The 23,197-nt window shown below is 39.4% G+C and overlaps 1 protein-coding gene across 4 annotated transcripts in view; it reads left to right on the top strand.

Annotated features, from left to right (window-relative positions):
• The window catches only part of LOC108556251 (uncharacterized), a 417,682-nt gene extending 395,287 nt beyond the window's left edge, over nt 1-22,395 (top strand). For all 4 annotated transcript variants that reach the window (XM_017912262.1, XM_017912261.1, XM_017912263.1 and 1 more), the window contains 5 exons: nt 12,276-12,433; nt 13,771-13,905; nt 15,386-15,591; nt 19,243-19,464; nt 21,621-22,395. In XM_017912262.1, coding sequence (XP_017767751.1) covers nt 12,276-12,433; nt 13,771-13,905; nt 15,386-15,591; nt 19,243-19,464; nt 21,621-21,716 — 817 coding nt within the window. In that variant the 3' untranslated portion in view covers nt 21,717-22,395. The remainder of the gene's footprint in view (nt 1-12,275; nt 12,434-13,770; nt 13,906-15,385; nt 15,592-19,242; nt 19,465-21,620) is intronic.
• Nucleotides 22,396-23,197: the final 802 nt, after the last annotated feature.

Below are 23,197 nucleotides of genomic sequence, written 5' to 3'. Positions count from 1 at the left end.
AAAATGATAAATGTCATCGGTTAACCTACTGTGCTTTCAGGAATAATGGCATATTTTTAAACACGAGCTGCACATTCCTATAACAAATATCTTATCATTTCTTCAAGTAGTACAAAGTGTTTCTTCAAGTAGTAAAAATTTCTGTAACCGCAACCATTACTTCGACTCTTCTATCGTGTCTAATAAAATATGTACGTTGAATTACAGATATCCCTTGTACAATACGATAGTCAAGTTAATGACATATATCGCAAAAATAATGTTAATTAAAAATATAGGAACGTAAAGGTAGATTGCTATGAATATTTTCCATTAATTAAATATTTTATGAAAGAATTTCTCCAATTTTTCCGGAAATTTCTCAAATTCTCACGGAACAAAGATATTTTGTATTATGATATGTGATAAAATGGTGAAAGAAATTCGCAATTTATGCGGTATTTACAACTTATCCTTTGATCTCATGAAACGCCAAGAAAAATCCTTTCGCAGACAATGCGTAATTTAATTTTTGCAGGCACAGAACAATGATGAACGCTCAATTTTAAAGAAATAAATTTCGATTCGCAATAAAGCTGGTATGTTCATTATTGAAACCTAATATCATTTGCTGTTAATTAACCATCTTGCAATATTTCTTTCTTCTTTCGCCATTTAACGTTTCTCCGTGTCGTTTTTCCTATCCATCCTAGATTATTCGAAAATTCGAACAGAAATTCCCATAGACGGCTCAGCACGCGTGCTGGTATAATCCGTGGATTGGTTGGAAGCCCTCTCAAGTAATCAAATAAGAAATCTCGATTCTGGAAACGAGATATAAGAAGGAGAGAAAGAGTAGCTGCGAGATTTCACGATAATTCCTTCCATCGTTCCGCGGTGAAACTTCCTGAGTACTCTTTAATTGCTCGTAGAAATCCGTGGCAGGCCCAAAACTATCATACGCCGGTGAAAAGTTTCCTCGTGAAAGGAAATGAGATGGGAAAACGGGGCATGTATAATGCTCGCCGCGGTTTCCTCCGATTCTTCGCCCGGCACGTGGAATCTTAGCAAATTCCCGAAAATCCTGTTCCATTCTTTTCCCTTAATTAGCGTGTGTGCGCGCAAATGCATACTTAATGTACCTGGAGTGTTTTGATAAACATTCGCGGTGACTGGAATAATTTGTAAATCTTGCGAAATAACCCACCCCCGCGCACACGTTTATAATGCTTTTTCATGGAATGTAGAATTACATGTAAAGCGAAGAATAAATATTTTTATTTTAATATGCGCTGTATGCATTGTACATCGTATTTTCAGTGGTTTATTTAAATATTTATTCCCGTGAATGTGTATAAGTCGAGGAGGTATCTTCGCGAATTAAAGTATCCTATCCAGTACGTATTTCGAAATATTCTTCGAAATTGAAGATTAATTTTTTCTCCGGTTTTTGGTCTTCGATTTTTTTAAAAATTTTGCTTGTAATTTCGTAATAGTCTATAATAATTTTTCAAACAGGTTTCTTTCATGGAAACACTATGTTATTAATTAATTTACTAGCGTAAGGGATTAATTTAGCAACGCACTATACAGCAGCGATTTTCAATTATTTTTCATCTCGCGGTGCAAATAAATTAATTACTAAAATTCTTAATATACAAAAATATATTATTTTTCTTTTCCTGTCGCTATGACACAAAAAGACAAGGAGTAATTATAGTAACAATGTAAATTGATTCATTTACAGAAGATGATAATGATAATATTGTCAACCATCTAATTGTCATTCTTCGCTTTTTATTTAAGAATGTAACATAATAGAGAACACATTCTTGTGGTATAGCAACATGTTACGATACAACGATTGAATATCGCAACTGCAGAGCAAGTGCTATAAGTGCATGTATCGATTTAATAATTTTATTAGGTTCACTGTCACTTCAATGTCAGCCAGTGCAGTCAAATCTTTATAAGGTCTTTGAAGATCTAATCTTTTTCGCTGACCAAAGGTTTCTTATTCGATATTTAGGATTGACGTATGTAGGTTACGGTTGAAATAAGAATCGATCTTATAACACGACCGAATATTCCTAACGCGAATAGACAGAAATCTCTATAAATGGATCGTTCATAATCGTGACGAAAGAAGGTCGTAGCTATCTATAAGCTTATATGTTAAGTAGATTTATATCGAGTAGATCTAAAAATACGACTAGCGCGTGCGAATATCCTCGGAACAGCATTTATTTGTCCCATCATGGCAACTGCGAATGCCTCTTCTAATGATAATATACGATTTACTTGCAAACAAACTAAACAATGAAATTTCCTCGCTTTCCTCGCAACTTGTACATCTTTGTTATGCAAACTCGCTGCTTCTGCGTCTGTAGTATTAAAAAAGAGTGGTGCTAAAAACTGCAGCTTTAATACACGTGACTAATACGCTCCTTGCAGTGCACCTTAAACTCTCGTGAAGTAAAAATTATGACCATCTTTTGCACAGAGGAGGAAACAAAGAGCCATGAATATAAATAGCTGTTTCGATGTAATGAACATAAGGGATGAAAACAAAAATTTTTATTCTCTTTTTCTCTCTCCCTCCTAAATAAATACAAAAATATTTCTATAAATATTCGAATACGAGTAGATTTTTGCAGATGAGAATTTCGCTTTTCCTTTCCAATTTTCCTCTTATTTTTAGCGTTGAATCATAAGGGCGAAAAGGCAAAATGGAGGGTTTGCGAATGAAAAAAGGAAACATTAAAATGAACTGGACTGACAGAAGTTACGAATGGCCCTGTTACCGGATAGAATTATGACATCGGTTATGAGAAACGCAATAATTGCGGGAAAACGCCGCTGAAAGCTCCGACAGAAATATTATTTATAGGCACGGGGGTGCGTTCTCGACCACGAACCGTCCAAGTGGTAATACTTGTGATAGTAAAATATATAGGCGGCAAGTTTTGTCGCGTACACATTGTAGCAGTTCCTCTGTTGTCACAATGCGAAGACCGAAAAAAAAAAAAAAAATGGTATTCCTAGACCAACGATAAAGCAATTTCGGTGATACAATCACGAAAAGAGGATTATAAATAATGAAATTTTCCTATGTTTTAGTTCGTCGATTTTTGATCTATATATTGTTAAACGAATTTCGCGCGCAAATTTAATTTTCTAAATTAAATTTACCAATTTATCGGTAAATAAATCTGACTTGAATTGTTTAAATCTTTTATTTATAATATTCGGAATACTTAAAATAATTCTTTGGTCCTTGCTTCGATGCAAATGAATTTTCGATAACACTATCCTTTTTCCATTTTATTTTTAAACGTGGCAGAAATGGTAAAAGTATTGGAAGGGAGTAAAAATATTTTGTCAAGTTTCTACTATTTTTTAAAAATAAATTTTCAATTATAAAGTATATTTCGTTCGGTGGTAGGAGTAACACGTAAATGAACGTAACCTGGTATCGATTCTTTGTTCAGCCCGTGCCTGGACACGTATGTGTTCAGATTGAACAACGTGAACGGAACTTGAATTTGTCGGATAAATACTAACCCAAAACCCCCTAATACCGGATTTCATTAAAATTCATTCAGCCGAGCAAGCTGTCACACGTGCAGGTTAAGCGTCGCGCGTGGAACAGCTAATAGGCTTATAATATTACGATAAAGGATACCCGAAAATTGATATGAAATTGGAAGATCCGCTAAAAACACAAAATTACTGATATTTGTTAAAATATCTTACGCTCTTCTAGTTATATTTATTCTAGAATTTAATTCCATTTTGTTTTAAGGGGTAAGCTTAAAGGTAAATTTGAACACGGAGATAATTAAATTTTCATTGTGTCTCATAAATCGTAATTGAATAATTTAATTTATTAATGGCTTAATCTTCAATCTAATAATCAACGCGTGACAATAGACTCAATAGACTTACCATTATTATTTCTTCTCTTTTATTCAAATTTCATTCGCACGTAATAGGATAATTTTTTAAAAGGCTTCGCGTTCGATTGTAATTTCTTCTCGTGCTTCTCGATGGATTTCCCTGTATTAAATCGTCATAAAATGCTGGCTGATATTTAAAGCAGAAAATTTCAAGCGTCCATTAAGGCATCCTTTAACAAACCTTTTTAATCCTTGCTAGCTGGAGGCGAAACTTGCTCAAATAGCTCGAAATAAAGTTCGTGGGGGTGGCTCGCGTTCTATTTCAGAAATTCTGACAATGACTCATTGTTGCCGGCGATATAACACGAAACGTCGCAGCCAGGTTCCCGCTGATCCTGAAAGTATATGGCTGGGGAAAAATAAGAGGGATGGAAACCCCTTGCTTACATGGCTTCGTAATGTTTCGTGTGATTCGTCGAGAGGAAATAATCGCCACTGTTATCTACGGATTTCTCCTTCATTTATCTTCCCCTGGTATGAGTCTCTCTTCTCGTCCTGACGATTAATCCTATTAATCGGTCGCTATCTTCCACCCTTGATAAACCATCGACGAAGCTCGTGACAGGCGGATCACGCGAATATCCCCATAATTTAAATGTCCGTTAAATTTCGCTTTCACAGCGAACGAAATTTTACTCCTCAACGACTTGGAAGTTCGAAATGGCAGAGGTTGCACGCTGTTATAAATATTGCAAAGCTCGTCTGGCAGACGTTAGTTTAGCTTAAGTATAACACGCAAGTGTCCTTTGGACAGCTTTCATAACTAAGGCTGAGTGGAAAGGATATTCAGTGGAAAATGTCATTTGGATTACCCTTTACCAACTGTTTTGCTATTCCGAGCCACAAAATGGTTTACAAGATGACAGCACTTGGACCACTTTCATAATTACCAATATACAAACCAGGTACGTTCTCTCTCAATACTAGGAACGATTAATATTTCTTCAGTTTAATACCTCCATGCAATAAACAATCCGAACCACGTACATTACCATTTTTATTCCGAGTGTTGGTTTTATGTGTGTAAATGCGAATGTGGTTGAATAAGTGAAACTCATTTGCGATGATATAAATATAATATGTGCTAGTGCTGTCTGGTATGAATGATGTTTGAAAAATGTTTAGAAGAATGTGCTAGAATAAAACAGTTATGTGACATGGGTATGTAACGTTTAATACGTTGAATGCTATGTCAGTTCTTGGGGACTCACAGTAGATTTTTCGTTTGGATGGCGTGGATTCTAGGGACTGACAGTGGACTTTTCGTTTGGTCAACATCGGTGCATGAGACCGGTATTGTCAATGGTTAAATTATTAATGACAATTAATGTATCGTAAAAACTAGATTCCCTCTGCTGAAGTAAATCTTTCTAAACACTTCTGGTGGCTTTTTCTGACTGATCGTCTCTAGGTGATCGCTTTTTAGCCTTTCCGGCATTCCCCACCCCGTTATCTCACTCACAGTCCAAACAACAAAGTGAAACAAAATAATCCTCTGTTCATACTCTTTTGCATACTTGGCCACTCAGCATCTAAGTAGTGTTCACTCGCTGCCGCCTGATCGAAAAGTATAGCAAAATTGGCACCGCATTCAAGATGTTAATAAGAATAAGAGAGAGAGAGAGAGGAATTTTCTAGAAAGTGTTAATCAATTTTTTGTTTATAATAGTTTATTGCGAGTTGTTTTTATTATTTGAATATTTTTATTTCAATATACCAATGTGTTAACTGTTAAAAAACGTAGAAGATATTGGCGTCCATTTTTATCCACAATTATAACGTACTATACTTTTGGATCCTAAAGCCCACATTGTACCAGGATCATTCGTATACCGAATGAAGATAATCTATAGAAAGCAGCACGCTACAATCATTAATATCCACTTTCATGCTGGATCAGAGTCAGACTTTGGGTATTAATACCACCCTAACCTTTCATGCATGGTAGAAAATTTGGTTTATGGAGGTCCAGGATCGACAATACCGCGGGAAATGTCACGGACAGGCTGAACGTGTATCTAAAAGTGCACGAACGAGGGTAAAATCGGGGGCGGAGAAGCCTGGAAGAAAGGGAAACGTCGTGTCCCGGTGATTTGTGGAAAACAAATAATTGTCAGCGGTGCCAATCACAGACCTCGTTGGCTAGGTCGCCTTTGGCCGCACAGCAGCCTGTCCCAGGGTTACTTCTTGATGAAAATCTGTCGATTTATTCCGTCGTCCCTTGTCCCACGACTGTCTCGCACCGGGCTTATATTTAAACGAATAGAGGTTTATCCTGAAGCTTCGGTTTCTTCTTTTTCCCGTTCCCCCCCGCACCGCTGTGCAGAAGGATTCCTGATCCCTGTAAGAGGGCGACGGGCGGGCAAAATTTAAATTGAATCGTTCGTCCTCCGTTGAATTAAACGTGACTACAAAAGAGACACGAATTCGTTGGAAATTAGATAGAAAAGTAAACGTGAACTTGCCGGGTGATTCATCCTTGATAAAAGGGTAAAATAGTAAATTGTTAAATGTAATCGAGGCAGTCCTTCATTGACTCTGCGTTCTGCAGAGACGACTCGTCGGCTGACCTATCTCTGCTCGCAAGCATCCACTTGGCTAAGTCGATTATATTTACAGGAGTACGAAAAATAGGAAGGAAACACGTCGTTTCGTCATGGACTAAAAGTGCTTTGTCCTGGCCAGCCAGAATGTAAGTAGCTCCGCTAGTTACTTGTCTCGAGATCTTCGCAAATAAATCTCAAGCTCTCTGTTCGAAGCTAACCTCGTGTCAGATCGCGACAAAGGCAGGTAGCTATCGTGTGGTGGAAACAGTCGCGTAAATTCGCAATACTCCTCGAGGCAAATCGACTCTGGTGGAGCAGTGAGCGACTCGATTCGCTGGTTAAAAGTGCCCGTTACGAGCGCGTGAGCAACCTTTAAACGGAACGGGAAGCACCGAGCGAAGTTCCACCCACGGGGTGTGTTTGTCTCCGGTTATATTACCGCTGGCAGGCGAAGGATTCGCAGAAGACGGCGTAATCATCGAACTTCCGAAACTAAAGGACGATCGTTACTCCTCTCCGGAGGGACGCGACTCGCAACAACGAGACAGCGACTGCCTTGTTGTCCCATCCCCATCCCTGCCCCTACCTCTTCTTATCAGTCGTCGCAGACATTAGGAAGAAGAAAGGAAGAAATAAGGGGGCACTTCAAAAGGCGGTCGCGGCTCGACAAAGGACGACTTTCGCGGTCGCCAATAATTGGACGGTGGCTTGAAAAAAATTAAAATAGTCGAGACGACAGGAAGTGGCAGTGTAGATGATGCTCCCCGCCCTTAACGCAGCCCTCTCGTCTCGCCCCTCTCTGCGCTCTTCTCCTCCACCTCGCTATCTCCGGCTCGCCCTCTCTCTCTCTTTCACGCCAGTTTCGCGCTTATTATCCGAAAGTTCCAAAGTGAAACAGAGTGAAACTCTGTCGGCGTGGAGAACTTTTAACAACGCCACGAAGGCACGAATTCGTGGATGTCTCTTGTGTCACGCTATTGCCAGGGGGTTGGTACACGACGGAGCTGGGGAGAGGGCGGGAAAAAGGGAACCGGACATGGGGGCTAGGCAAGATTTGGCTGAAGAGAGGAACATGTGTCAGGGGAAGAAATGACACGACGAGAACGGGAAATAATGACGAAACGTATGGCAACGGGAACGGTAGGCCAGAATCTGGGGGTTGGTTTAATATAGCGGGCAATTTGGGGGATAAGTGGCTTAATAAATCATGGATGATATTCGCTAGTGAAATAAATGTATCCTTTTTGGCTTTAGAAGTCTATTCGTTTTGATGTCGCGTTAAATAAAGGGTACCGATAAATTTTGCTTTAACCCTTCGCACTCAGGTGGAGACTCTTACTCGGCAGAATCCTTGCAATGCAATGTACTCCATCGAAATGGAAAGCTTTTTAATTTAAATAAAAGATTCGCCGCTACTGCCATTCCAAACATTTTTTCGTACCTTTTGCATTTTTAACGAAACGTAGATGAATAGAGAAACGCTTAAATATATATAAGGGATATTTTCACCCTTAAGAACCGAGTTGTAGTTGTTAAAAATATATAGTTTATATATTTAGAGGCTTCCAACAAGCTTTGAACAAAAAAACAGAATTTCCGTGTTATTTTATGTCTCTTATCAATCATTCGGTAAGAGAAGCATATTTTGTGAGTAGCTTTTACTTTAATTCGACGTCGGAATGAATAAATTCCCGAAGCCAAAAGGCATTTCGCTTTCAGGACCGAATACCATTCCTGAAACAAACGGATATTTGCCTTGCTACTGGAGTCGCGGAATTATTTGTCATCCGAACGTGTCATTCTTTGTGTGCCACGAATATCGTAAGAATTGCACTCGGTGTACAATATTCATCAAAGCCATTTCACGACGCTTTCTCTTTTTCCCTCGCGTTATCGTTTTACGAATTAAAAGAGCACGAATCGAAATAAATCCGATATGGGATATATTTTATACGAAAGAGCTTTAGGCAGTTCTGCGGTTGGAACCGATGGAATAGAAATTTATCGCGGCACAAAGGATCGGAAGGGAGGAGGGGCCTCTGAAAAATCTGCAAACTCCCGTACGTGAAGTTGCATAAACGAAAAGAGCAAAAGGGAAGCCGCAACCGCCGTTGGAAAGCCGGAAGAAGGGAAAAATATACGCTAACAACCTCGTGGGAAACAAATAACAATGATAAAAGCGAGCCGAACAGAGAGATGCCGTAGTTAGTAATAACGTCATTAGTTAAGCGAAAAGTTTTTTAATCAGTATTTCAAACCGAAATAACATCGTCGGAATGCCTTCGAGTGACGACAGAAGACGGTTTCGCTAATTATATCGCCGGTTATTGTTCTAACCGAGCGTCGTCGAAACAACCCCTGTGTCTTCGCGAGCGAATTTTCATCCCTGCCAACGACGAAGCGAAATAAAATAGCGGGGCGTAAACAAGCAGATGGAACGAAGACGCGTTAAACAGGAAAGAAGAAGCCTCGCAACGGTTCTCGGCGCGCAAAAAGAGGAGGAGAGCGAAGCGTACGGGGGTTGGAGAGGAAAGAAGGACGGTGAAACTAGGGAAAAGGTAGAAAAGAAGCAGAAGGAGGCGAAAAAGAGGAGGAAGTTTTATTTCAACGAAGGCTTGGCGGGGTGAAAGCAGCAAGGACAGACGGGAGAAATACATAGCCGGATAAATACGACGGCGAGGGGTTGCGATTCCTCTTCTCTTCGCCCTCTCTCTCTCGCTCTTCAACCCTCTTCGCTGCGTTCGAGAAAAGGTGAAAACTCGCCGTGTTCTCCGTTTCCAGGGTGGCTTGTCGCGCGGCGACAATGTCGCATCGATTTTATCAAAAGTCTAAACACATCCGATTAAATTCAGTTAGGTGGACGTGCAGACGGACGTCTTTTGAATCGTTATCGAAGTCGTCGCCGTTTTTGCCCCGTGTGTGTGCACCGAGGGGTGTGTGTCGTCGGCGGCCGTGAGCAGCCTGGAAGTGGATGGAATTTCGGCGAATTAGCGTCCCGAGGACAAGTTCGCCGGGGGTTTTATTAGAAATTCGACGAGGACCGTTCAGCTCCGTCCTTTTAATCGAAACGACGCCGGCTGCTTGCGTGCAAACACGTTCCGCCGTGCTGTTGCGTCTAAATGAGTTGATTAAATGTACAATTTGTACGTTCTTCGAGATGCCCGTTCGCAACCCTTTTGTCGTAAAAATAAACGAACGCGCGATTTAAGCGAATAGTAAAGCGTTGTAATTAAATATATCCTTCCCTTGGTTCATGTTCAAGCGAAATGGGATATTATTCCGATGGAAGAAGCTACAGTGACAAAACGGATCGATCGAATTAGTTAACGTGAATTTTTAATTCTTTTGGATTCGAAAATATCGACTTTGGAAAGGTGGAGCTTTTCGTTTGCTCATGCTTGGCGTTGAGGATAGGTAAGATTGGATCAAAATAAAAATAATAAGGGAAGATTGAACTAGGTTTCTGTCTTTATGAATAATGTGTATTAAAATAATATGGTAGCTATATGATTTTTTATTTTTTGAAATATAGGCATCGAATTTAAATGAAAGGTAAAATAATATTTAATGATTTATATAATTGGAAATTGTTACTTGCTTGCGAATGTTTAAAAAATCGGACAAAACAAGATTTGTAAAATTGTCGTAAATGTCCAGTTAATCGTATCGGTAGATTTCTGAATATTGCTGCAGAGCAAGAAAGAATAAACAAAAGTACCACTTTGTTCGTCTTTCTCTGCAGAGTACTTTAGCTTGTCGTTAATGTTTCAATGTTTCGCACTTTCCTCTGCAATTCTTCTTTATTCTTTGATTTTTATTCTTTGATGCCTTGCTCCTAAAATCTCCGAAGCTTCGACTTTCTCCTTCCCTTTTATAAAATTTCTACGCTCTGATTCACCGGCGAAAGTTTCTAAATCTTCCACTTTTCCCTTCAACTTCGCCCTTTACTCGCTTCAACTTTTATTCCCTAATATCTCGGCAACATCGCCGATTTTTTCCTCGTTTTTCCGAATTTCTTTTCCATTAGCCGGTCAAATTTCCGAAAGTTTTTACTACCTGTATGCATGTTGCACGAACGATTGATTATTATTAGATTTTGTGTCAGCAGCCTCACGGTTTTTCAGCCAAAAATAAATGAATAAGTAATTGATCTGCGTGTGAACATTACTAAAGTTGCCCATTATGCATATATGAGCTGTTAACTGATCAAAGTAGTTAACCCCACCTCCAGAATTTTTAAAGAGCGCTTAATCGATGCTTAAAACTTTCTGTTCAAAATAAATTTCTATTTTTTCTTCCACCAAGTCTTGTTTTACCTATTTTTATAACTGTATTACGAGTCAATTGTTCTAAAACTGCGCTAAAAATATTACATAAAACCTTTAAAACTAATTCTTCCACAAAATCTTCGGTAATTTTTCTGTACGAGAAACTCTGAAAAATTTAAATATTATTTAACATAGCTTTCTGTACACTCGGCGAAGTTAATAAATTATCGACAACGGGTTTCCAGTTGTTAATAACATGTTGACTGCCATGGTGGTCATCAGTGCCCGACAATACTAATTTTTTAAATGTATATTTGTTTTATTCCAACTAATTGTTGAATATTTGAACAACGTAAATAAATAGGGAACTCTGAATAGAAGACATTAGTAATTTTCACCACTTTTCCTCTTTATTGTTTAATAATTCGTCATTATATCATGGCAATTTTATGGTGGCCCTCCTGAGCATCCCATATAGAAAGTACGTTGCAGTCAAAGTATAATAATTCGTCATTATATCATGGCAATTTTATGGTGGCCCTCCTGAGCATCCCATATAGAAAGTGCGTTGCAGTCAAAGTATTAACACTAGAAGTACCAACCCAGTGAAAATGACTGGTCCCAGAATTTTCCTTTTTGCAATCACCGAACACATATACCTGCTTTAAGAATAAAATTGGTATCAACTCGTATTAAGAAAGAACTGTAATCAATATATTCACTCACATTCATCGTACCGATGAAATTACTATAATCTGTGCACGTTATAGTTAGGCACCCATTAAAGATCGGTAGTTCTAGTGTTAAAGAACGCTTGATTCTTTTACATTGTTAATCTCCTGTCCTAAAATAACAATAAAAAAGTATCACGTAATATTATCGTAATTTCTATTATTCGAAACTTCCTATACATTGTACAATTTATATATAAACATAAATATAGGGATCGGTTTAGGGTCTCGTCCGGGATCAATGTGAATTAGTAACGGGTAGTATTGTAAAATTTGTTAAGTCGAAATTGTCAAGTGCAGTGAAAGTTGTGTGACAGATTTTAAAAAGAAGTAAAACAACGCTATTTTAGTCAATCTACCCAAGGTGATCCTACATAAATGTTAGGAATTTTATAAATTCTACAAATATAAACCCAATAATTCCAGACAACTATAAAAATTCATTATTTCTTCGGTTAATTTTTTTCTTTTTCTTTTCTGCTTCTTAATACTCGAGCAAACCGAATTATCCCCGTCGACCAGGATTTCCGAGTGGCCTTTAAAAAGCCCGTTCCGGCGTGTACGCGAAACTAAAAACCGTCGCAGACCTCGATGCCATAGGACAGATAAACGCGTTGTCGCGGACGTTATCACGGAAATTCTCGCGTTCGAAGGCGTACCGTAACCGGTCGTTCGCCGGCACCACCGGTCTCACCCCCATTAAATATTCAAGGGGCGGCGTTGCGTGCGAAACAATCGTTCGCCGTTCCCGGAGGAATGTCTGCTGGCACTCACTTGCAACTTTATTTTCAGTTACTACGCGTCGACTGCTTTTCCACCTCGTTTGGCGCCGCCGTTGAAGAGACCCCGTTTGATGCCGCTTGCTCGGTCGCAGCATCTCAAGCAACAGAAACAACAACCGGCCGCGAACACGGCCACCGTTCCGGACCTGAACCAGCTGAAAGTGTACAGTGAGTATCATCCACCCGGTACATTGCAACCACCCTCGTCCACAGTTGCCAACGACAGAGAGAAAAAGGGCGTAGAAACGTGACTCAATTGGCCAGAAAAAGAGGTCGCAAGCATCTCGAGCGTGTCGCGTGGTCTGTTCGAGGAAGAGTCGTTCGAAGGCTCGTTCGAGAGTACAGTTTGTTAGTTCGCTTGTAGCTTGATCTCGCCCCCTGTTGGTCCCGCCGATGGTAAGGGTGGCTTTCGCGCTAGGGAAGCGTGTCGTCTACGCTTGTTTCCGCCGCGGTACGTGCTTTAATTACGCGGAAATCGCGAGCGTGTGCACGCGCGGGACGACCTTTAAATACCGGGAGAAACTGGAGAAAAATGGGGAACCGCGGCGGGAGCGTTATTATTTGTCGCGCGCGGCGGGGGTGAGATCGCGACGGTGGAGAGTCCGGCTAGCATTTACGTTTTCGTTTAAAAAGTTTCGAGTTATTGGACACAAGCGCGTAGAGTGGAAGTTTCGTGGTGAAATAATTATACGCGTGTGTGAACTGCTATATGTCTGCCGGGTGGGATGAAAATTTCATTGTAATCGCGGGCTCCTGCTTTCGACGGAAGTTACTTTAATAGGTATTAAGCTGATAGGATTTCGCGTCAGACCTGTGGCTTAGCTTACGAGCTTCTGATTTTATTTGTGTATTTAAGTCTTATTACCGGCATACTCGCGGGGAAACTGTATTTCTGTCTCGTGGTGAACGATATGCAGTTTGTTTCTCGCTAAGCGGGTGGGAAGAATGGAAGCGAGGGTTGAAATTCTGTTTGCAAATTTTTCCTGGTTTTCGATCAAACGAAGAAATATTAATATCCTACTCTCTTTTGATATAACGTTTTTCATTAACTTCGGAACTTTCAGAGACTGCATTAAGACTGGATTCGAAAATTAATTCACGTATCGAACGAGCCTGCCCAGTTTTACATTTATCCTTGTTGCAATCGAAATGGCTGTTTGAATGAAATGCGTTCCATTATTTCTCGTAATACAGCGAATAGATACGTTTTAATATTCTCCATCGAACGTGGAATTAATCCAAATTAAAAGCCACTAGGAATAATTGTACCAAGAGCAGGATTCATTTTAATCTTCGCGGGACGAATTAAAATAGAAAAGAACACAAAGTACGTGGAATAAATAACGAAAAATAAAAATTCAAAGCTAAAGTAACACCCCCCTGTCACCGAAAAATAGAACGGCACAAAAGTAGAGGAAACAAAATAATGGAACAAACTAAAACAATTATACCGTAGTGAAAATGGAGAAAATCAGTTGGTAAATTCGTAAATTCTCGTGTTCCAGGCAACCCGGATATCCTGATCTGCGGCAACTGCAGAGAGATGTTTACAGACCTGGGCGAGTTGCTGGAGCACAAGCGAAATTACTGCAAACTGCGGTTCACATGTAAATGTCACACCTTCAATGGAACAGCTCCAAGTACGTACTCGAAAGAAAAGTTGTCGGCCGAATCTACCCTTCCGTTAGCACGCGTTCAACGGAAACGTTCGCGTCCGTTAGAGCCGCGATCGAATGACGCTTTAACAAAGGGATCGCGCGAATTCCACGGCTGCGTTTCCCGCCTTTAAGAAATTTTTCAATAAAGATCCAGCTCCCGTCGAAATTCGAGGACCCAGCCGGTTTCGAAATACTGCCGTCCTTGCCACCCTTCTCCCGTCTTCTTTATCTTTATCGCGTCTGTTCGATGAGGCAGGTGTAAAAATGGAATTCGAGCCGGATCTCAAGAACGGTCCCTTCTTCCGCGTATCTTCATTTCCTTTTTCGCCAGTGGAATTGTATTTTGGCATTTTATCGCGGAGAACGCAGCTGCGTCGCGTGCAAGGGCTAAGTCTTCCTCCTAGCCTGGCTTGTTTAGGATCCAAGGGTAGGGAGAAAAGGGCGAAAGAATGTCGTCGGACAAATTTCAGTTTGAGAGATACAGTAAAGTATACAGGATGGCTGTTTTCCTCGATTTTACGCGTATACGCTCAATTTTCCAGTAACGTGGTTAATTTATTCCGTGTTGCATCGAAATCGTGTGAACGCTTTGCTATCCTAATTCTCGTTCCTAATTTTCTTGAATTTTTTTCTTGGTAACTTATTATTGATTTAGATGCTTTAGTTTGGATGCTTATTTTTATTTTGATTCTCTCGAATTTGAGTATGTATATATATTCAATTCCCCCGTAACGTGATTAATTCTGGCCATGTTGTATCGCAACCGTGTTAACTCTTTGTGTCCCTAATATGCTTCAATTTTCTATTCGATAACTTCATATTATTTTCGGTGTTTTACTTTGGAAACGACAGTTTGTCGATGGTATCCAATTTAAACAAGTCTCTTTTCATATATTATATTTGTAATTTTTGGAAAAATGTCAAGTGAGAGTGTGACACATGACGTGACATATAACTTGTGAAACAAATTGATATCGAGTAACGCCGGACAAAAGAATTCGAACGGTTAATAACATAGTACGAACAAAAATGTATGTCGAAAAATTATTTATAGATGTATTATGAAAACAGTCGTGAGGTTAAATGACAGAATTTTAAATAATTGGTTATTTACTCTGCTGAATTTAATAACAAAATGTCTAATAGAAGGAAATTAGAAGTTAATTGATAATTAACTACTAGCATTATATTATTTTGTTGTCAAACATGGATTACCGTTATTTTACTTGAGATTTTACGAGTTAGAAGAAATCTATCTGCAACCTCACGTTTGCGCGTAATTATCAAAATTAAATTCTCTTATGGCGCGTTAAAATTGCACAGAAATTCAGCAAAGTTTAGATCCTGATTCACCTAGGAAAAGAAAATGACAATATTGTAATAACTGACATATATTTAACAAACAGTGTCAACAATCTTTAAGTTATTACCAAACACAACGGTATCGTGTTTATGTTCCAAGGAGACTCTACAACGGCTCTGCTCTGCGTTCTCTGCAAGGTATCATTCCCTTCAGCATGGGAATTGATGGTTCACGCTCAGGCAGCTCACATGATCAACATTTACGAGTTGGGAACTCGACCCCAGAGTCCCAGATCTGCCCCGAGCCCTCCGCAAAGTCCAAGCCAACATCAGAAGGAATCATCGCCGTCACCGCAAGATTTTCAAGTAAGTTTGTAACAAATCAAAAAATATTTTTCATACAAACAAAAGCAAACGCCTATATTTACCGTTGCAAAGAAAAACATCGCGTGTCATGTTTTTCAATTTCAATGTATCGTCGTTCAAAGTTTCGAACATCGTTGTTCCTTCTTATCAGTATTCCATTAAATTCTGCAATTTTCTTCAAAAATAATAATAAAATAATAGATTTGTTTTTGCTCGTTTTTTTCCAATAAACGTGTACGTAAATCGAATATTTTATAATTTAGTTGACAAACAAACTGAAATTTTGATTAAATCGTGACATGCCATGCTTTACTTTGAAACTGTATTATATGTTCGTAACGCGTGTATGTATTTCGGTTTATTTCATTCTGTTCGGCAGAAAATGTCACTTAATCTAAGAAAGTAACGAACCTGATAAAATTCGGACAAAATCAATCGTATGCTAGAAAATTAAATGCATCAAATACGGAATATACGAGCGAAATAAAAATGCCGAGAAATACGGCAATCTCGAAATTGCGAAATACTGTAGCGAAAATTTGCTCTTCGTTTCCCATAACGAAAATAGTAACGGGAGTGAGGGTATCATTCGAGAACGATTTTCTAGAAGCCGAGACCACGAGAACCGAAGCTCCGCCAATTGTTAACTGATAGTTTATATGTAACTTGGAAATTAAATTCCCTAAAGGAAAAGTAATTTCGTTCTGATGGATTTTTCGTTTCGTTATTTTTGTTGGCTCGAAACGTGAAGTAGCGAACGATGACTGAGCAATCTTATCAGAATGAACAGGCTTGGTCGGGTAGGGTTTGAAAAGAAAATACGACACCGTCTATTCGCCTAGCTTTAATTCTGGAAATATTTCTGACCTAGTTACCGCTACAATCGGGAACGTCCATCCTGCCAGCCGAATTTTCATTCTTTATTCCTGGAAACGCGAGAATTCCACGGTAATTCATAGCTTTTCCCCGTATTTTTTTCAATCCTTTTCTCCTTTTAGTCTCTGAAGTTAAAAATCGAGGAAGATTTATATAGATCAACTCGGAAAGTCTCGCGTCAGAGTAAATACGATATTGGAAAGAACAATCGAAAGAAGTTTCTCGCTTTCCCGAAAGGAATTCATTTAGTGCTTCTCAGTCGCCCGAACATGGAAGAAAAATGATGGTGGAATAATGGAGTTGGTACTGCTAAAGATTCGTGTCTATCACCGTGGCGAAAGTCTCTGAAATTAAAATCGAATTCTTGTTACGATCATTAACGTTGCCTGGCGACTATAACCACGGAACGTCTCCTTTCGACGTCTCTGCGTCGATTCGACGTTACACGAGGATGGTATCGCTCGAGGAATTCCTGCGAGCTATGTAAAAGGCTGAATTGGAATACGTCGAAAAGGAAAGCAATAATAACGCTGGCAGTCAATTTAAACAATATAAGTTTCCTGTTGCAAAAGGAGGAAACACGGCAAATCGTAATATCGCGAGGTGGGGTGAACTGCCGGTGCTTAAGACAAGGCTATGAGCAGACGGAATGAAACTCTGCAACAAAAGAACGAAATCCTGTCGCCGTAGGGAACGACGTACAACTTGGAAAAATATTACTTCATCATATGTTTCTCTGTCGATATGTCAACTCCAGAGCACCGACGAAGTATACGGATCGAGCTATCAGGCAATCGGAACTTTTGTTTCGGATTTCAGGGTTCGAGAACCTCCTTATTATTTTCACTCTTGCTATCGTGACTCCTATTAATTGTATCTGGAGCGTGCTTTTGTTTTCCGTGGATTTGATCAGAAGAAAATTTTCTTCCCGCTACTGCTCCATGTCATCGTTTTTCCTCTTTTCTCGAATTTAACATCTTCCTTTTTCTCGAGTACAACAGATTCGCCATGACATGCTCCAGCAATGGAATATCGCATATCTGGGTAGTGATATGCTATCGATTGTCTGTGTTATCTATAATGAATGAAATAAAGCAAAAATATTTCTAACCAACTATCCGTGAATGACTGGATAGACTATTCGTAGATGATCTTCTCGAAATATTTGTAATATTTGAAACTAAGTAATATTTAACTCCTATTAATTGTATCTTGAGCGTGGTTTTGTTTTCCCTTGATCGAAAGAAAATTTTCTTCCCGCTACTGCTCCATGTCATCATTGTTTTTCCTCTTTTCTCGAATTTAACGTCTTCCTTTTTCTCGAGTACAACAGATTCGCCATGACATGCTCCAGCAATGGAATATCGTATATCTGGTTGATGATATGCTATCGATTGTCTCTGTTATCCATAGTAAATAAAATAAAACGAAAATATTTCGGATCTACTGCGAGTCATCGGTGGATGACTGAATAAACTATTCGTAGATGATCCTTTCGGAATATTTATAATATTTGAAACTAACCAGTGCGAGTAACTATAAATAATTAATTATAATAACAATTAGAGAATTAATTTTAATATAATAGTGATACGTGTTAAAAATGCGCATAGTATAATCTCTCTGTTGAACCATGACATCGATACTAATTAAAATCAATTTTTACGACAGCGTGAAAGCCTTTGAAGTAAAATGTCGTGACGTTTGTAATATTCATTCGTGCGATAAGAATAGATTTTGAAAGAATAACTCGTGTTAGATAATCGCACGCGTAGTTCCGTTGTTTTACTAAATAATGTATTATCTCGTTATTCTGTGTAGCGAGGAATGCAAAGATATATAAAACGAATATGTGAAATAAGCAATGCACTATTAATAATGCACGTATGCAATGTACTAGCGAGTACACGATACAGGAGACATTAGATAAAAAAAAAAAAAATATGAGGAAGTTGAATAGGTCCGCTTTGGTCAGCCAAGCGGGTAAAGTGAGTAGAGCCTGTCACTAGCGCGATACGCGTCAGACAAGGAGTACCGTCCGTCGTTTTACTATCTCGGCACAAAAGAAAAGTGAAACAGGTCAAGCGAGAGCGCTCAATTGATCGCATACTTCCGATTCCTAGGATATTTTTAAATGTTATACCCTCTGTACAACTTTATTCGCGGATTACTTGATCACACCTTTGTATTCCATTGTTCGATGTTCGAAAAAGATAATATTCATAGTCCCCGGAGCTCAAAGTATATTTCAGAAAAATATTATTCCACAGTGACACGAATCAATCCATTTTTCCTCTGTCCTTCCTCTGACCAGTACTTCGAAAAATGTTATTAATATTGAAACTATGAAATGAATTAAAACGTCTGGCTTTGGATATTTTATTTATCTAGCTACTGAAAACATACAGCTGCTATTAACGAAGTTTATCCTTTCCTAATTTATATGACCATTTTCGATATTATGTGAAACTTAATATCGAATTTGGATCTTCGGAGTTTACCTTTGTAAGAATGAAAAATATTCTCGAAGCTTACGGTTGATTTTTATTAAGATAGGAACGAGGTTATATTTAGTCGTTTACTTCACACATACCACTTTAATTATTATTATCTGCGGATACTCTATTTAGGTACGGATGGGTAGTTATATCGTAAAATTATTTGATTGGGGGTTTAGTTTACGAGTGCCGAAATCTTCCGCATTATGAAATACGCGAAGTGACATTTTATTATGGCATAAATTTAAGTCGTTCCGTTTTATAATGCTTGTGACAGGAAACCAAAGCATCGGACTGCGAAGAACGCGCAGAAGAGGAGGATCTTGATGGACACGAATTATTGCCGTCCCCTGACAGCGGCAAGTCAACGGACAACGAAGCAGCTCTGTCACCGATTAAAATACGATCTGATGTAAATGGACTGGACCATGAGGAATGCGACGAGCTGATTCACGTCGAAAACACCACACAAGCTTGCATCATGCATGCCCTCAGCATTGTGAGTACTCTCCATATTTATTCGTTTCACGTATCTCTTCTAATTTATTCCTTATTTTATCCGTTTCGAGCGTCTCTCGACTCCCTTCCTGCCATGAAAATTAATTCATCTGGTTCTGTTAATGTTATTGTCAATATCATCCACCTCTGTTGTCAATGATGGAACACAGCAGGGAATACGAGCGTATCAAATTAGTGGAATTTTATTTTTCTGGAAAAGCTTTAAATACACCAGTCGCGTGTATTATTACGAATACAACTTTATCGTGAATCCTTCGCTTTACCGTAGATTCGAAACAATATTTTATCACTCGCACTCAAAAAAGAGAGCAAATGTAAAATAGTAAAATACGAGGGACGTATTAATTTGATTTGCAACGCGATTATTATAGACTTTCGTATACACGTAATATTCATTTCGCAGGAATTAAATTCCATCCGTGCTATTTTATTTTATTAAATCATATTTATTAATTTTATACAGCTCTGTGTTTCTCCAGTTTAATTACATTATACGTATTAGTTTTTATTATATCACTTTGAAGGTAACTAATTAGTCTTACGTATAGTGCTTTGTAAAATCAGAATAATTAACGAAATGAAACAGTCGTATTTGAAATATCTCTAAATCGGAGTGTAACATTTAAAAATAAACCAAATACATTCCTTTGGTGCCATTATTTTCAAGATGGAATGTAAAATAGAAATCTTGATTTGTTAATAAAAACGAAACTATACGGAGGAACATGGATTTAGCTTAAAATACAATCTGCACTCGATCGAAAACTAGTTGCGGAATTATAGAATGCAGTGCATTCTCTGGAATTTGGCTTGAGACTGACTAACACAGAAATAGAGATACAGCCACGCTGGAATCGAATAGTCGACGAATTCCTTCGCTCTATTTATTGCCTTTTCGGTATCGATGTCACTGTTAGTTACACGCAGCTGTGACATCTTTATTTATACGAAATACGTATAATTCGCGACTAAATAATTGAAAGTTTATTGTATCGTAAGACATCCATTACAGGAACGAAAGTTCGTTACTTCGTGCACGCTTCGCTCCTCGAAAGAAAATCTGACGAAACGTTATTTCGATTTCGATAAAAGCAATCCGTCGTCCATTGTCCCGTCCATAATGATGGTTCTTATAATCGATACAATGACAACCAATAACGATGGTTGAATGACAGGTACCATCACGGTGTCGTGGTCGTAAAAGCATCGACACGCGCGTGGCAACGCGAAGAGGAAAGCTTCCTTTCCTCGATAAATCACACCACGGACCGAATGTGCCTCGCGCGCCATTTTGGTTTCGCATTCGCACGGGACAATCATTGGCAAATGGCTCTGCGAAACCACTATACCCACGTAACCGTCGTACCCGCGTAATCACCGCACGTAAACGCGTTATAGCTTTCACGATAGAGCTTGAAGATTTCCGTGATGCACTTACAGCAACGTCGTAATACACGGTTGGAAAAATTCATTGCGATTTTCCTCACGGCTACACGCACCACTGAAACGTACGATCCCTTTCACGACCGACTATTAACGCTTTTCAACCAAGTAAATCCTCTTCCTTTGACTCTTAAAGCGATCGAAGAGAGATACTAGGTAGAGAGAATGTCTTGCGTTTCTTGCTCGAAAAGCGTCTCTGGTTATTTAATTTTCAGCGCTGACATATTTAAGTACTGGTAAATAGAACTCTTTTATCAAAATTTTAATTTGTCAACTTTAATTTTAATTTATTAACGAATCTCTAGTTAGCTAACGCATTCGGATAGGAATTACTCGAAACGAGGCTGAAATAAGAAAATTTAAGGAACGCTCTGTGATATTCGTTATCTGTGTTCCTCGAAGTTGAACCATCGATCTCTTTCCACCGAAAAAGATTCCTCGAGAGGGTTCTTTCCTATAAAATCCACGCCTACGTGATCCGTACAATTTATCCCCGCAGATTTTAACCCGCCCCGTTCGTTCATTTGATTAATAACAATTTATTTCGCCAGCCATTCCGCATGCAGCTCTCTCCATCCTCCCCGTCAAACGTATCGCCATCCAACTTTTAATAATTTTCATGGCATGCTGTCTTTCTCTCTCTCTCTGGTGTATCCTTAATTACTACAGATACGCTTGCGTTGTACGTTGCAGGACTCGTCCTTGGAACTCAACTCTGACACGAACTCGAGGGGAAGTTCCGGCCCAGTCATGGCGTTGACTAATGGATCCTTGTCCGCGAAGGAATAAGTCGAAAAAAGAATTAGTCATTGCAACACGGTTTTCCCTGTCAAGGGATTCCGGTGCCGACGCCACCAATGAGACATATCGATCTCCTTTAAGGATAACACACTCCTCTGTATATAGCTTAAATGCCTAACAAATAATTCAGGGTCGTCTCATGCCAGATCTGGGACCTATTTTGGCGAATTTAGTATCGATGGATTTCGAATCGCTCCGAGGATTCGACGAACGGGAAAGATTTAAAGCGTTTCGCCTCCATTTACGTCCATCTCATCGATTAATCCTCTTTTTTCCTTCGCCTTTCCTCTGCACCGCCCTCGCTCTATAGAATCTAGTCTTCGAGACGACGAGCTTTTGGCGAGCCTCCACTCGCGTAGACGAAGGTGTCGATTTCTTTATTCTCCCATTTTTCTCTTTCCCCCCGCCTTTTCAATCCCCATCCTTCGTTAGAGGTGTTCCGAACACGCGACGCGTTCGAGGATCACGGTCAACGATCGGTGACTTCCGGTAGCGCTCGAAGAACCCAGAACACGAGATTTCTACTCGACGAACATCGTCTTCGGCTATCGATCGTCTCTAATAAAATCTCCGCCTTGTCACGGTATAGATGGATCATGCGGTGGTCGTACAAGTGATACGTTGACCATTTTTCTCGGACATCACGTCGCGAAGGAACGTGGCTTACGATTACGGTTGTGCATAGATTGGATCATGCGGTGGTCGTACAAGTGATACGTTGACCATTTTTCTCGGACATCACGTCGCGAAGAAACGTGGCTTACGATTACGGTTGTATAGGTGTATTCGTTTTGCATTTTTTCGCGTATTCGTTCCGATTTGTTCAGCTTTCGCGAGCTCTCCCTCTCGTGAGACCGAGTGAAGATTCTTTAAGTAGACACCGCGGAGGGTTCTTAGGTAGAGTGCAACGTTAATGGATTCTTTTTCTAGCGTCGTTGAGAAATAGGTGGGAACCAGGCCGTCCGTTTGTGGTAGCGTTTTATGAAAATTACAGGTAGTCTTCCGGAGACCCGGCGTAGATCGCACAGTAACGAGAACGTCCGTTGCCCTCTGAGAGAATTAGTTAATTAATCGCGTCCCTTTTTAATTCCCCAAAGAAACCTTCGTCTGGATTTTACTCTTTAAATTGCACGTCGCTGAATCCGAAATTAACCGGGATCGAGTAATACGGATGCTGGCGCGGAGACCTTAGAAATATTCATACAGGCATTATAGCGAAAACAGAAAGGGAAGAGCTTTTGTGCGATGGCTGATGTAAAAGAAGAGATACTCGTTAAAAATTCGGATCGACATTATTTTTTCATCATTCCCTTTGGTCATTTTGTATCCTGTAGTAACTGTACGAGTGACTTTCTGAAAGCTGGGATACGAAGTTAAAGATGTCTTCCTGGTGTACAGGCAGAGGCCATTGTAATTAATTTAAAAAGACGAGGAATATTGTGTGACCTATTTAGTTGCAAAGAATACAC

This window comes from Eufriesea mexicana, unplaced genomic scaffold (assembly GCF_001483705.2).
Source record: "Eufriesea mexicana isolate 0111107269 unplaced genomic scaffold, ASM148370v2 scaffold377, whole genome shotgun sequence".
Taxonomy (NCBI): domain Eukaryota; kingdom Metazoa; phylum Arthropoda; class Insecta; order Hymenoptera; family Apidae; genus Eufriesea; species Eufriesea mexicana.
This window is presented reverse-complemented; position numbering and strand designations above follow the sequence as displayed.